This window comes from Poecilia formosa, unplaced genomic scaffold, assembly GCF_000485575.1.
Source record: "Poecilia formosa unplaced genomic scaffold, Poecilia_formosa-5.1.2 Scaffold54, whole genome shotgun sequence".
Classification (NCBI taxonomy): Eukaryota; Metazoa; Chordata; class Actinopteri; order Cyprinodontiformes; family Poeciliidae; genus Poecilia; species Poecilia formosa.
This window is the reverse complement of record NW_006799993.1, coordinates 171671-184817: the sequence shown is the minus strand read 5'-3', so window position 1 is coordinate 184817 and position 13147 is coordinate 171671. Positions and strand designations below refer to the sequence as shown.

General features: G+C 37.7%; 1 protein-coding gene across 1 annotated transcript; it reads right to left on the bottom strand.

The window, feature by feature from the left end:
* Positions 1 to 4123: 4123 nt before the first annotated feature.
* otx2b (orthodenticle homeobox 2b) lies at positions 4124 to 9762 on the bottom strand. Its single transcript, XM_007553017.2, has 4 exons — positions 9472 to 9762; positions 7702 to 7911; positions 7109 to 7260; positions 4124 to 6225 (listed from the first exon to the last, which is right to left on the bottom strand). Exons 2-4 carry the CDS (start codon positions 7796 to 7798, stop codon positions 5602 to 5604), a joined length of 873 nt encoding a protein of 290 aa, XP_007553079.1. The 5' UTR covers positions 7799 to 7911; positions 9472 to 9762; the 3' UTR covers positions 4124 to 5601.
* Between the last annotated feature and the right edge of the window lie 3385 nt (positions 9763 to 13147).

Genomic DNA, 13147 nt, shown 5'->3' with positions numbered 1-13147 from the left:
GTTACTTGAGCAAACTCACCAGATCTCCACTCTACATATACATCTTCATCTTCATCTTCATCGACCGAAGGAGGCTGTGAGAATGAATTTAAATGAAAATAATTTTGTAAACTGACTGCCTGCTTCCAATCTGAGGCTTCAAACATTGTTAAATACATAAGTGAAAACAACAGGCTGAAGCTAAATGTGGACTATTTAATGTCTGTGTGACATTTTGGACTTTACAGGCATTAGCGACTATTAATCTTCACTTACTGGTGATTACACCTTAAATGTTTTAGCACATGGGTATTTTCTATATGTTGCACAGTGTAGGACAACACCATTAGGTCAATGTGTTATCCATTATCCAAAATATTTTACACCTGGGTTTTACACTTTGAAGAGAAATGTTTACAACGGCATGCTTAAAATTATCCAAATGACATCGTCTGGGATGTTATCATTTTTAGGATAGTTTTAAAAGAAAGCAAATGTTCTGTAAATGTGTATGTTTAATTTCTATGTCACTTTGTTTTGGAGAAAAATAAATGGATGTATGTAGGAGCTTTTACTAACTCGGTCATGACTCTACACATCATGTTTTGTTTTGTTTTTTTAAACATATGCTAAGGTCCACTAATCTTCTTATTGATTGGACTTTTTTGTTTTTTTTTGCCTCTCCAACTCTGAATAGCTTAACAAAAATGTGCCTCAGTAATGGACGGTCATATCCTCATCCATCGGCCTCCTCCCACCAGCTATGACTTGAAATAGGCCATCAAGTGGCTAATGAACTGATGAGCCCTCTGTGGGGGCTTATGAACATCATAAGCCAAATGTTTGGGCATATTTGGAGAGACTGATTTTTTATTTTTTATTTTCTAAGTGTAGGAGTGTTTCCAAAGGATCTTGCCTCCTCTTCCATACATATCCCCATAAATAACTGCATGTTGTAAAAGGGAAACCCTGAAACATTCAGAGTTTTTTGTCTTTCAGGACATGTTGTTACTTCTGTGACTGTGTGGCCCCTGTGCGTCGTCAGACCTCCAGCTAGTCAAGCTGCTGGTATCATTATCAGTTCTGGATCTGTGTAAATCCGTGGATTTGTGTGAGCAGTCTGAGAAATTAAAATAACATGCTTTTTACAGCGCTTACTTCAAATCTCTTTAGACTTCATTTTTTTAAACATCTAAATCTGTTATTATGTAGGCTGCACAAAACCCTTTTAATGTAATCTTTGACAAGATTATCAAATTCATTGATGATGTCACAAACTTAAATAATTTAAATAAAATTTTTTGACTAAGCCTGGATAAGCACATTCAAGAGGATACTGCAGGATTAGAATATTATTTATTTATATTATTTCCTATGAGTTATTGGCACATATTACATATCATCATGCTGTTTCTCTTGTTGATATTTTATCAGATTGTTTATTCCTTAAAGCACATTAAAGTAGGCTAGTGGAGCAGCTTTGAGATTGATGAATTCATTTTGATCTAACTGAGCTTGTTTTAATTGATAGCATTTAAATTAATTTCTCTCATTTCAACAAGCTATCCCGGATTACTTCAAATGTTTAATCAAATAGTTCCAAATTGTGTTTTAGCAGAAAATTATTTTTCTCCTTCTTAAATGTTTTTATTACATCTCAGAAGGAAAAAAAAATGCACCTGCAAGATTTTGCTAAGAATCCCCATGTAAACATTACATTCCAGCTTGTGCTTCTGCTTTCCTTCACCTTTTGCTCTTGATTAAAACTCATTGTGTAATTGAAGCATGTTTGAAGGCTGGATTATCGATCATTTTAACTTATAAACTCTGAAAACATTAGACCTTCTTATAACCAGCATGGTGATTTCTAACTGTGAGTCCAGTCTTATTTTAAAATGGTGAGGATGTATTTTGCAAAGATGGCCTAATGGGTCCACTTCCAGATTAGCCCAACATCCACTTTCATATTTTCCTTGCATTACCTTTTTTTAATAGCATGCAAATAGAAAATTAAAGTAAAGCATAATCATTTGGGACAGTATTGGTGCAGACTATCACCAATTTAGCTTATTAGGTTAGACTGGAATTATGACTGTTAGCATAACTGTCAAGCTTTTAAGTTTTTTTCTTTGAATTTTCATTACTAGTGCATATGTTACCCTATCTTGTCTTGAGCACTTGCAATGTTTGCTTATCATTCTGGCCGGCTCTGAGACTCTTCAACAATAAATGTTTATGGATAAAAGTTGGTTGTATTATTTTAATTAATATTTTTAGTTGGAATTTTTGGATCTTGTATATTCAAAAATGATTGAAAAGGAGAGCTAAATCCAGATAGAGTTAATCACACTTTATATCTTCAGATTTTTTTGTGTGCTGAAGTGTTGTCCTGTTTTTCCACGTTTTTAGTCTGAAGGGTGACATTTAAAAGCGACCCTACAGTCTATTATTTAACACTTTTCTTCTTCCTGGAATTTGTATAAAGGGGTTGTTGACACTGCACAGACGTGATCTCATGAATATGCAGACCTCTCTCAGTCTAACCTATTGTTGTCAAATTCAATAGTTTGATTGTTTAGCGCCATAGCGGTGCATATCTGTGCGCTTTAAAACATAGGCTTGAGTTGTTACAATTTATTGCGCATTAAGTGAGAAAAAAAATCAGTATAAATTAGTGGGGCAACACCTGAAAATAATCTACTTTACCCTTTGGTATAGGTCAAACCGGCTGTTGCATATTTAGCCTTTTTTTTGTGGCACACACAACTACACACACCTTTTTCTTCCTGACCACGCAGGAGTGGAATCAGAGTGCATTCCTTTTTAAACTATGATTATTTCAAGAAACGCTTTTAATTAGCGGAGACTCCAATGAAAGAGAGATTACTGGCAAAGTCAAGGATGCTAATTGAATGCTGGACTTCTGACAATTAGCGCACTGCAGTGTTGTGCAGACTCATTACGGATTCCAAACCCAGACGGACTTTATAGTCTGAAGTATATGGACTCGAGAGCAACAGAGAAAAGAACAAACTCAGCTGGAGTAGCAAATGTTTCTCACCAATGCAACTCAGCAAATATCATCCAGGTACCTTTGTGTGTCTGAATAAAGAGGCGTAACGTATAAAAGTCAAGAGAGACCCATTCAATATAGGAACTGAATTACTCTTGTTCGGAAAGCAATGAAGATCGTCAGGTAGCACATTAAAAACCGAAAGCCGTAACGGAATTTAGCTGTTTTATTACGGGGTGGCTTTGAAATTAAAGATATATACATTAGCATATATAGTAAAATATATGAATTTTTAGCTCATTCAAAGAATGCAGTGTCCAGTAGTTTCAAATACAGCCCATCTTTTAATTTTTGCTCCAAGTATTTCATTTTGTATCATTTGAAAGTTTAATTTTTGCTCTTTCAAGAGACGTAGCTTATTTTGATGTCATCTAGTTTTAAAAAAATATGGTTAATTATCCAACTTTACTATCATATTGTTCATATGTAATAAAATGGGACTGGGATGATTAAGGCGGGGAAATAAGCGTCGGACATTTAAAAGTGGTGAACGCTGAAAAAATCAAAATCAAAAGCCATGAGCATATTTGATGACAATTAATTAATTAATAAATACAGCATTTCTTGTTTGAGAAGTGAACGTCTCCTTTTGTGATGAGCCATCCTTTTTTATATTATGGATGCTCTTGGATATTTCTGTAAATTCTCATTGTTTAGCCTATGATAACCATTATTTTGTTCTTCGTAAGTTCAAAGTACACTTTTTCAATAAGAACATTATGTTCCGCACGATACTCCTGAAAATATATCTAATGCTACCCGGTAAAAATTTCCAGATAAAAATGTCAGCATTTCAACAAGTTGCCATAGTACAAAAGATCCCTGGAAATTTACGTTAAAAAGATTACACTGCAGTTTGGATGAAATATATAAAAGAATAAGAAAAGACTAAAGGATTATCCACAGGACTGTGTGTGCAGATGAAAGCTTGTTATTTTAATTAAAAAGTTAAATGGAAGTTAATCAAACTTAGAATCTACAATGTAGCTAAAAAAATGTCCACTCTAATTTGCAATATATTACAAATAAATCATGTAAAGCCGTGTTTTGTTGTTTTTTTTGTTGTTGTTGTTTTTTTGCATGAAAACCCTTTTTGTTTTCTTCATTTTTATGTAGTTTATATGTAGAAAATAAAATTGTAGATTAGATTGTGGACTTTATGTTTGCCAGCGGCCCTGGTTTAACTGTACTCTGCCTCCCGGGGTGATCCATTCGACTTCCAATCATAATTTTAAAAAGAGACTAATATAACTAATATGTTGCGTTTTGTTGGTTAAATTGATAAATGCCTTTTTAGTCTACGCATCCTAGCAGTGAAGGTGATGAGCAAATTAAACTACAAATCAGCTTTGAAATAAACGCCTGCTGGCCCCATGCTGTAACATGTAATTATTTCAGATGTGTTGGATCAAGAGGTTATAAAATATGCATGAGAAAACAGAGCTCGGTTGAAACTGACAAGTGTAATTATTACTCACTTGGATGGCAATTACTGGCCCAATTAAAGCGAAACTGTGCATTTAAACCAACAAAACGGTGACCTACTTCCGTTCCCCCCAGAAAATATATCAAATATCTCAACAGCATAATAAAAGCTAAACAGTCCTTGTGACTCAAACCTGCTTGGAAAAGCAATCACAGCTGTTTCTTTTTTTTTTTTTTTTCTTCACACTGAGATACACACACACGCATTCACGCACACACATATGTATTTTTGGTAGAAGAGTAAGCCCACAGGATCTTTATTCATGTCTTTTCAGCGGTGAGGTCACACTCTCTTTGGGGGACCGAGAGAAGGATCCACAATCAGATCAGTAGAGGGGTGGGGGGTTGGGGGGGGAGCAAGCAGCTGAGAGTCTTTTCCAGTATGGCCTAACCCTCCATAATGTGCCTGCAGAAAAAAAAGAAAAAAAAAAATCTCGTCTCTGTCTCACTTTGATTTTTACTTTTAGCTCAATTTTTGTCCCAAAAAAGTTAAAAATCTATTAAAATCACAGCAGAGAGTCTGATGCGAGAGGGGGCTCACAAATTGCATACAATACAACAGATCACAGTTTCGAAGGCTATATCACAGATAAAAAAAAACACCTATGTACCATTTATTTAAGACGCACACTGATTGTCTCTTAGAAACTACATATTGATTCCTTATAAACACTTTTTCTTAAATAAAGTAGTGCATCCATGTCCACACAGTATCCTCATGTCTCTCTGCCAGCAGGTTCATTTTTTAAAGAGGTCTGCACTTCAGCAGGACTCATTGAAGTTTTAGTTCCGTGGCTGCGGTTGTCCTCAACAGGTGTTTTAACGCACAGAGGCACGCAATGATAGAGGTGGCTGAGGGGCTACAAGTTGTGAATGAAAGGGGGGGAGGGGGGGGAATCTATATGCCAGCGCTAAAATAAATTAAACCTCTCCTTTAGGAGTACCGAAGACCACCGGGATAAAAAGAAAAAAAAAAGGAGAGCGCAGCCAGGCTCAACCAGTCTGATGTTGAGTTTTATTGAAGGATGGCTGAACTGCGTCTCATGTGATCGTCACTGCTCTGTTCACAGGACCTGGAATTTCCATGAGGATGTTTGATCCTTATAATCCAAGCAATCGGCATTGAAGTTCAGCTTCCATGACGCCGCTTGGTCCTTATAATCCAAGCAGTCTGCCGTGGAGTTGAAGCCCAGGCCGGACGTCCCGTAGCCCTGGGTAGAGAGGGACGCCGGAGACTGGTTCAGATGGCTTGTGACGGCGTTCGTGCTCATCGGGCTGAGAGTCGAGCCGGGCCCCGACAGCTGGTGGTGCATCGGAGTGAGGTAAGAGCTGCAGTCCATGCCCCCGAAGTAGGACGTCGACCCGGCGTAGCCCTGGCTGTAGCCCGAGGCCTGAGTGTAGGTCATGGGGTAGGACCGCTGCATGCAGGAAGAGGAGGTAGACAGGGGGTCCGAGAGAGGAGAAATAGACGCGGGGCTCCAAATGGACACCGGGGCGGTGCTGGTGGAGATGGCGGGGACTGTAGTGGTGCTAGTGGGGGGCGTGAACTGGCCGCTGGCCCCGCTCTCCGAGCTCACCTCCCTGGTTGGGGAACTTTTCTTTTTAGGGGGTCGCACCTTGTTTTGTCCGCCGTTCTGTTGCTGTTGCTGCTGCTGGCGACACTTGGCCCGCCGGTTCTTAAACCAAACCTTTAGAGGTAAGATAGAAAGGGAAATTATAATTTAAAAAATGGAACAAAAACAACAACAAAAAAACCCCAAAAAAACAAAACAAAAAAAACAAAACAGATTTTATTCGCATATTGGTGATCCCACCTAAACCTGTTATAAAAGTAGACAAAGGCTTATGCTTTCACTAAATTTAGTTTGACAAACATTGCTGGAATCTTTCTATTTCTTTGTTTCTTTTTTATTTCTAAATAATAAATCTGTGTTTTGTTTTCCATTTAAGTTATATAAATGAGAATTAATAAAAAAAATAAAATAGTGACAATAAAAGTAGCAGGGAGCTAAATTATACATTTCCCCAAATGCAGGGGAAGAACAAAAATAAATTATGTAGCCAAAAGATAGTTTTGTCTTCATAATTTATAACATGATACATTATAAACTTAGCATTTCTATATCAAACTTATTATTGTTTATTTCCTAGACATTAAGCTAAAATGAAGTTAATTAAATCTTTAAAAAAGAAGAGTGGAAACAATACAATTATTTTCTCTATAAACAAGTAAAACACAAAATCTTGTCTACAGACACTGTTGTTATTCATAATTACAAAGATAGACCTAAATAAATGTTGTTACATTTTAATAATAAATTAACACATCTATTGCCCAATTTAGAACACATGTTTCTGCCTCATGTCACTAACATTTGAATTTCATCCCTTGTGTTTATGGTACAAGATGTCAAATGAGTGCAAATTATTATTTTTAATTATCCCTAACAGTTATTTGCAGACATTTACAGAATATGTTATCTTAAATATGGCAGAGTAACTTATTATTGAAAACAATTATGAAATACTGTAATAGTTTTTCTTCCACCATAGATTCGTTTGTTTTCTCACCTGTACTCTGGACTCAGGTAAGTTGATTTTCAGCGCCACTTCTTCGCGCATGAATATGTCCGGGTACCTGGTTTTGGCGAACAACGCCTCCAAAACGTCGAGCTGTGCGCGCGTAAAAGTAGTCCTTTCTCGCCTCTGTTTTCGTGGCGTGGCTGCAGGCAAAACAGACATATTAATTCACTTAACACTGCCTACGGATGTGAATAAGATGCATTTAACAACTAAAATGTTAATGTGCGACTGAAATATCTAAACGCACGTTTTGTTTTTGTGTGCGTAATTACGCACAAACCGTTCATCTTGAGTGCAAGCTTTCAAATAGAGTAGATCATTATTTTAAAAAAAATATTTAAATATTAAAATTTAAATACAGAATTACTAATTTTCTAAATAGAAAGTAGTACAATGTAGTTTTAATATTGAAGTGTTCTGTTTTCAGAATCGACCAATTTGTCAAACAGGAGGGGAAAAATACATATTGGGTGTATTATTATTGTTTACGTCAGAGTGCTTTAATTGTTTTGAAGGTAAAACGTGCATTTGAAGAAAACTTGCATTGCTGAAGTTAAAAAGAAAAACAAACCGAAACCCACCTGGATAACCCACTGATGGATGCAAAAGGTCCATCCCGGAGGTTGTTAAGCTCAGGCCATTGACTGTGTAAGGTGGTTGCTTTAGATACGACATCATGCTAATGTTTGTCTGAGGGCTGAAGTTGGAGAAAATTTTGAAAACTGATGTCGCTCCGAAGGCGCCCCTCGTGTCCTCTCTGATCTCCGTGGGCTCCGTGTTACACCGGGTACCTGTTCCAAAATAACAGAGAGCAGATGTGAGCTTTATTTCCCCCCTGCACGTATATTAGCTCAGTTTACAGCGTGTTTGTTGTCCAAAGACCCACGTCGCTTCTCACAAAGCTTCCAACGCACCTCCAGCTGCCCCTACCACTATACGACCCCCGCGCCCCCCTCCGATGAAGGCAAACAAAGCACGGGGATCAGAGCTGCAACAAGTCACTTAGAAATTTAATTGAACTCGTTATTGCTTGTTTAGACAGTTAAGTGAAAAACTGGAAGTTGATTATGTCTGAAATGAATATCTCTTTGTTTTTAATTCACGTGGACAAACTATATAGACTCATCCACAGGAAAAAAAAAAAAAAGTAGGGTTCGCTTTAAATGAAAAACATTTTTTTTTCTGACAATGTTCAACTCAGCTCTGCATTTAAATTGGATTAATCCACAGGAAAAAAAAAAAAGAGCACATATGCCTCCTCAGTGAACATGTGACTGTGGCGGCTCTTAAATCCGCGCTGTGATGTTGTCTAGTAAACGCGATCGTTGTCACTTCGACTCCAGTGACCCTCCGCCACCCGCTATCCCCACTGTGCCTCTTGATTAGTTGCATCTTCTCCCTCTCCATCCAACGGTTTTAACCCCCTCATCCCAATCTGTCACACTTAAACACACACCAGCCCGTCAACCAGTTGCTCTCATACACTCGCTCGATAATAATAATTACCCGCTCGTCCAACGAATAATTATGATAAATGTAGTGCTGCTGATGAATTAAGGTGGTAATTCAAGTGGCAACCAGCTTGAGCTTCTGCAGGCTCGAAAAAAAAAAAGCCTGAAAATTAAATACAGTTTGATTTTAAGATTAAAGTATGTACTGATTTTCCCCTCCTCGTTCTATCTAAGTTAAAAATAAAATTAGTAGCTTCGCATCCACGTGCTTTCGGTAAAGAAGCAGGTTGAAGATATTAAAAGTGACATGTTGGTTTATTGGCTGCTGAATTATTTATTTCTGCAGTCGCAGGAGGCGCAAGAGGCCCCGGATTTTTTCTTCATATTCCTTAAATGTACTATCATCAGTATTATAGTTTTCAGTAGATTAATCTTCCATTCTTATTTTGTTTATGTTAAAATTTTACAAACAACAATTGTGATTATTTTATTTTTTCAAAATAGGAACTTTGCTTAGCACAGATGCCACAAATAAAATAAATGCAAATAAAACAAATTAATATAATGAACTTAACAATTAAAAATAAAATGAAAAACAAAATGAAAATCGATTTCAGGGATAAAAAAAACCCCCAACTAAATTAATCGTTTACATTTGTTTTGATCGACGATTGCTGGATGTGCTTTATGCTTCTTCTTCTTCTTCTTCTCTAACCTGACCTAAAATACTGTTGCTCAAAACAAAAAAATAAATAACAAAAGAAAGAAAAAAGTACAAAAAAAATCTGTTGTACAACACTGACCTTTTTAATTAATCATTATTTATTTTGGATAATAATAATAATAATAATAATAATAATAATAATAATAATAATAATAATAATAATAATAATAACTTACCTTGGCATTTAGGTGTAGAATTTGCTTCTTTTTTTCTTGCTTCCTCTGTTTGAAGGAAATAACAAAAGAAAAAAAACTGCGCAGAAGTCAACGAGTCCGATACACAAAATCTCCAAAAACCAAGCAGGAGCAACCTCCCTCAGCCAGCTGATGAGAACAACAGCACAGATAAAAGTTGAGCGATGAGCGCAGCATCGGGCTCTGAAATGACGCTAAAGGCGGCGGTGGAGCTGCGGAGGAGGCTGCGTGTGCGCCTTTAGGATTTGTTCAGACTGAAGTGGTTTGAGTTAGATTTTGTACAAACCGCCAGCCAATGGGGAGCCCGCAGAACTGAGCTGAGGTCCTTCTCTGTCTCCGTCTCTCACACTGGTGGGAAGCCCCGCCACCCCTCCTCCCATTCCCCCCGTCACTTTTTTTTTCTTTTTTTTCTTTTTTTTTTCGGGGAACAAACGTCTCCAGCTACTTTTTTTTTTGACGCACGGTCCTCAGCCAATGGCAGCGAGAGGACGACTGACAGCATCCCCATCCCACCTCAGAGAGGCTGCGCTGAAGGGAAGTAAACTGTATGCCGGTGGATGATGACACCAGACTTTGTTAATGTTTATTTATTCTTTTACCACAAGTTACTTTATATCATGGAGAGAAAGAGGAGAGAAACCTTTCATATAAAGACTGACTATGAAGAGTTTCCAACAAATAGAGCAGAAGGTGACGTTTTATGCAGATGCACCGATCAGACGCAGTCTTATTGCTGTCTGAAAAATATCTGATTCAACAGAAGGATGCAAATGTGTGTGTGTGTGTGTTTTTAAAAAATCTAATCAAACAAGAAGTTTTAAATAAAAGAGGGACTAATCTGAAGGGTAAAAAAGTAGGAGGGAGGGGATCTATTGCTGGGCTCTCACATTCCAGTGCGTCGCAGAAAAAAGGGGGGATTTAGAGCGACTTATTTCCTTTAAATTGTCCTCCGGTCCGCAGAGCCAGCCAGTCTGAGGATCTTGCAGGCCTGCGTCGAAATGCACCGGGGATCAGACCGAGGAGCTGGTGGGGTTTCATCTGGGATGGATATCCAGGTGAGGACAGACGATGGAAGAAGTCGGAGAAAGGGACCCGGCTGAATCTCTTGATGTTACCTTATTTATTAAGGTAGGCCTCTTTAATAATAATAATAATAATAATAATAATAATAATAATAATAATAATAATAATAATAATAATAATCGTGGTTAATTATCCTGACTGTCTAGAACAGATGTTATATTTTGAGCACCAACAGTCTCTGAGGGACAAAGAAAATCCTCCTTTGCGTCACTTACGTTTTTGAACCTGTGTGCCCATCTCAAAATAACATGCTGAGGGTTTTTGTCACGGCTTGGTAAATGTATCATCCTTAAGAGGCTTTTTCTAACACCTACACACACACACACACCATCTCTTTCTCTCACACACACCTACACACCCTCTCTCTCTCTCTCTCCTTCTCTCTCTCTCTCTCACACACACAAACACACACACTCGCTCTCTCTGCAGCGCCTGCACGGACACACCCGCTCCCTTCAAACAGATTTGAATATTGATTTAGATTTATAAACACAGGCAGAGCGTGGATTTTTTTTTTTTTTACTCATTTGTCATTTGCATCCCTCTCCCTCTCTCTCCCTCTCTCTTCTTCTCCCTCTTCCTGCGTGGCTCCTGTGGAAAGGGCCAGAGTCAAAGGTGTCGTGACAGCTGGGAGGAATGCTTTTCACCCAGAGCGGCACACAACGCAGCTCACACACCCAGAACAAACTTCATAAAGTCAGTGACATTTCTTTTGACAGATTTCGATCGGAGGAGGTGCGTTCAGATGTCCAGAAGTTGGATTTGTCTTGAATCTGAGAAGCAGAGAAAAGTTTTGCTGGTGGGAAAAGCTGCACCACATGCAGGTAGGAGTCTTTGCCTTTTTATGCTTTTCTTTTATTGTATCTTTTTCAAAATTATCATTGACTTCAACAAAAGCAAACTCTTTAATTTTCCATTAATTTGGTAATTTGGATATAGTGTTGAGATTTACATTGTGCAGTAAATGGAATATACACTGATACAACAATTAAAAACAATAACCAAAATAATAATAATAATAAAAAAAACATGCAGTTGTTTAATAATTGGTAAAATATACACTAAACTGCGGAAATGACGTACGGGTTCATTTTGTTTGATTTGTTGAAGAATATAGACAGATGGTGTTTGTTGCCCAAGTCGTAATATAATATTTTATCTTTTCCTCTAAAATTACTTTGACAATGTAAAGTATTTTTTTAAAGTGTGTATTTTCTAAAATTGTATTTGATTTTAAAACATAGGTGGAAATTAAAACACAACAAAAAGAGGAAATAAAATATATCCCAACTTTATCGTCAACAGTGTGGGCTGCATCCAACGAATATAAAAACACTGCAGTGTACAAATGCAAAATATTATTTATCCTTGAAATAATATTAGCCACAAATTTTAAGTAGCTGACAGCTTTTCTTTTCACAACTTTTTGTAACTTTTCCACACCTGGATGAAGTTTCAGTCAGAACGCACATATGTACCGCTTTCAAACCACTTTATAAACTCCCGATGTCTCAAACAACTCGGACATATATTTTTCATTTTAATGTAAAAATACATTCTATATGCAGAATGCCTTCTTCCGGGCCGCTTCATTATAGCAGCTGCATGGTAATGGATCCTAATGCGAGACGTTTTCAAACTGCAGCGTGGAGAATGATGATGTCTGATGCTGTTATCTGCCGCATCTCACCGTTTAAAATCGCTAAATAAATTATTAAAGTGCAAAGCGAGGCCCCTCCGCGGGGACTTTGTATCTTAAAAGGACGTTTAAAGGGAGAAGCGGCGGAGCGCCTGCGGCGGGCTGCGCTCCCACTGACTCCCGGCTAATTGACGACGAGCGGCTTTTATCTCCGCCTGCGCTGCACTCAACCTGAGGGCGAGGATTTTTTCCACCGGGCCGCTCCAACCTGTGATTTCCGCCTGTTAATGCGCGGCCACGCATCTTTGGAAACTCACCGCGCAGGCTTGCCTGTTTGACCCCCTGTTTGATAGTCTTGAAAGGAAGAAGAAGAAGAACCCCCCCCGCTCCCCCCTCCCCCCAAAAAACATCACATTTTCAGATTGGATAATTGCAGGCAGACAGCCCCCTTCTCCCTCTCTTTGCACTGCGCGTCAGTTGAAGTAATCAGCATTTTATGGAATAATTAGATGTGTAGTTTTAAAATTAAATAAGAAGAAAACCTCTACATCTTGAAAGTAGTGCATTAATATAAATTTTCTTGCATACAAAAATAAAATAGAATAAATCTAACATCCTGCCTTTTTTATTACCTCCCAGGCAGCTTTCATCTCTTTCAACCGTTTTCTGCAGCCCTGACAGATATTCGCATGGCTGCATATGAGGAATGTGTTGGTTCAATATATTATAATCTTTAAAAAAAAATAAAAAAAATCTAACAAATCATTTATATAATTATAATTTGGAATTATTTTTTCTTCTGTTACTGGTTAATTTAGTCATATTTGTGGAACTTAGAGTATCTAAGACGCTCAGAGGGAAAAGATAGATAGATAGATAGATAGATAGATAGATAGATAGATAGATAGATAGATAGATAGATAGATAGATAGATAG